Source organism: Salvia splendens, chromosome 4 (assembly GCF_004379255.2).
Source record: "Salvia splendens isolate huo1 chromosome 4, SspV2, whole genome shotgun sequence".
NCBI lineage: Eukaryota > Viridiplantae > Streptophyta > Magnoliopsida > Lamiales > Lamiaceae > Salvia > Salvia splendens.
Window position 1 is genome coordinate 4,477,640 of NC_056035.1, and position 554 is coordinate 4,478,193.

Consider the following 554-nt stretch of genomic DNA (forward strand, 5'->3'; position numbering starts at 1 on the left):
TCAAGAAAATGCTGCTCACTCTCAAAACTGCAAGATTTCTACTTGTATTTTTCTTGGTTGCTGCTAGTCTTTCAACAGCCTACTTGGTTCATGGTTTGATCATCGTTTCTCATTAATTTTCATGCTTCCATTACAATTAGGTTTCATGCTAATTAATTATTCTTTATTTTATTTCTAGGTCGAGACCATTGTGCAGATGAAGAATGCAATTTTCCAGTCACAGAAAGAAAGGTAATTCAATTTTTATCCATAATCGTTTAGGGTTTTGATTTCCTAAGTTCAATTGACTAGTTAAGATCTTGTGCATTTTATAGTGTCATTTGTTTATGACACATTTTCAATAAAATTCGTAGATGATGCAAACTATTCGAAGCAAGATGGCATCGGACGATTACAGTTTGATGAAGATGGAGATGATGAAGGAAAAATTCGAAAGATGGAAATATACAAGAAAATCAAGAATGATGATGCCCAAAGAAAATTACGGTGCTAGTTTCGTTGCCTTCAATGCAGATTACAAAGGGCCGAGGCGTCATCCACCCAAGAATAACTAA

At 34.5% G+C, this 554-nt stretch overlaps 1 protein-coding gene across 1 annotated transcript; it reads left to right on the plus strand.

The window, feature by feature from the left end:
* Nucleotides 1-554, plus strand: LOC121800337. The gene is made up of 3 exons (XM_042199912.1): nt 1-93; nt 179-231; nt 354-554. The coding sequence occupies exons 1-3, from the start codon at nt 9-11 to the stop codon at nt 552-554; spliced, it is 339 nt and encodes a 112-aa protein (XP_042055846.1). The 5' UTR covers nt 1-8.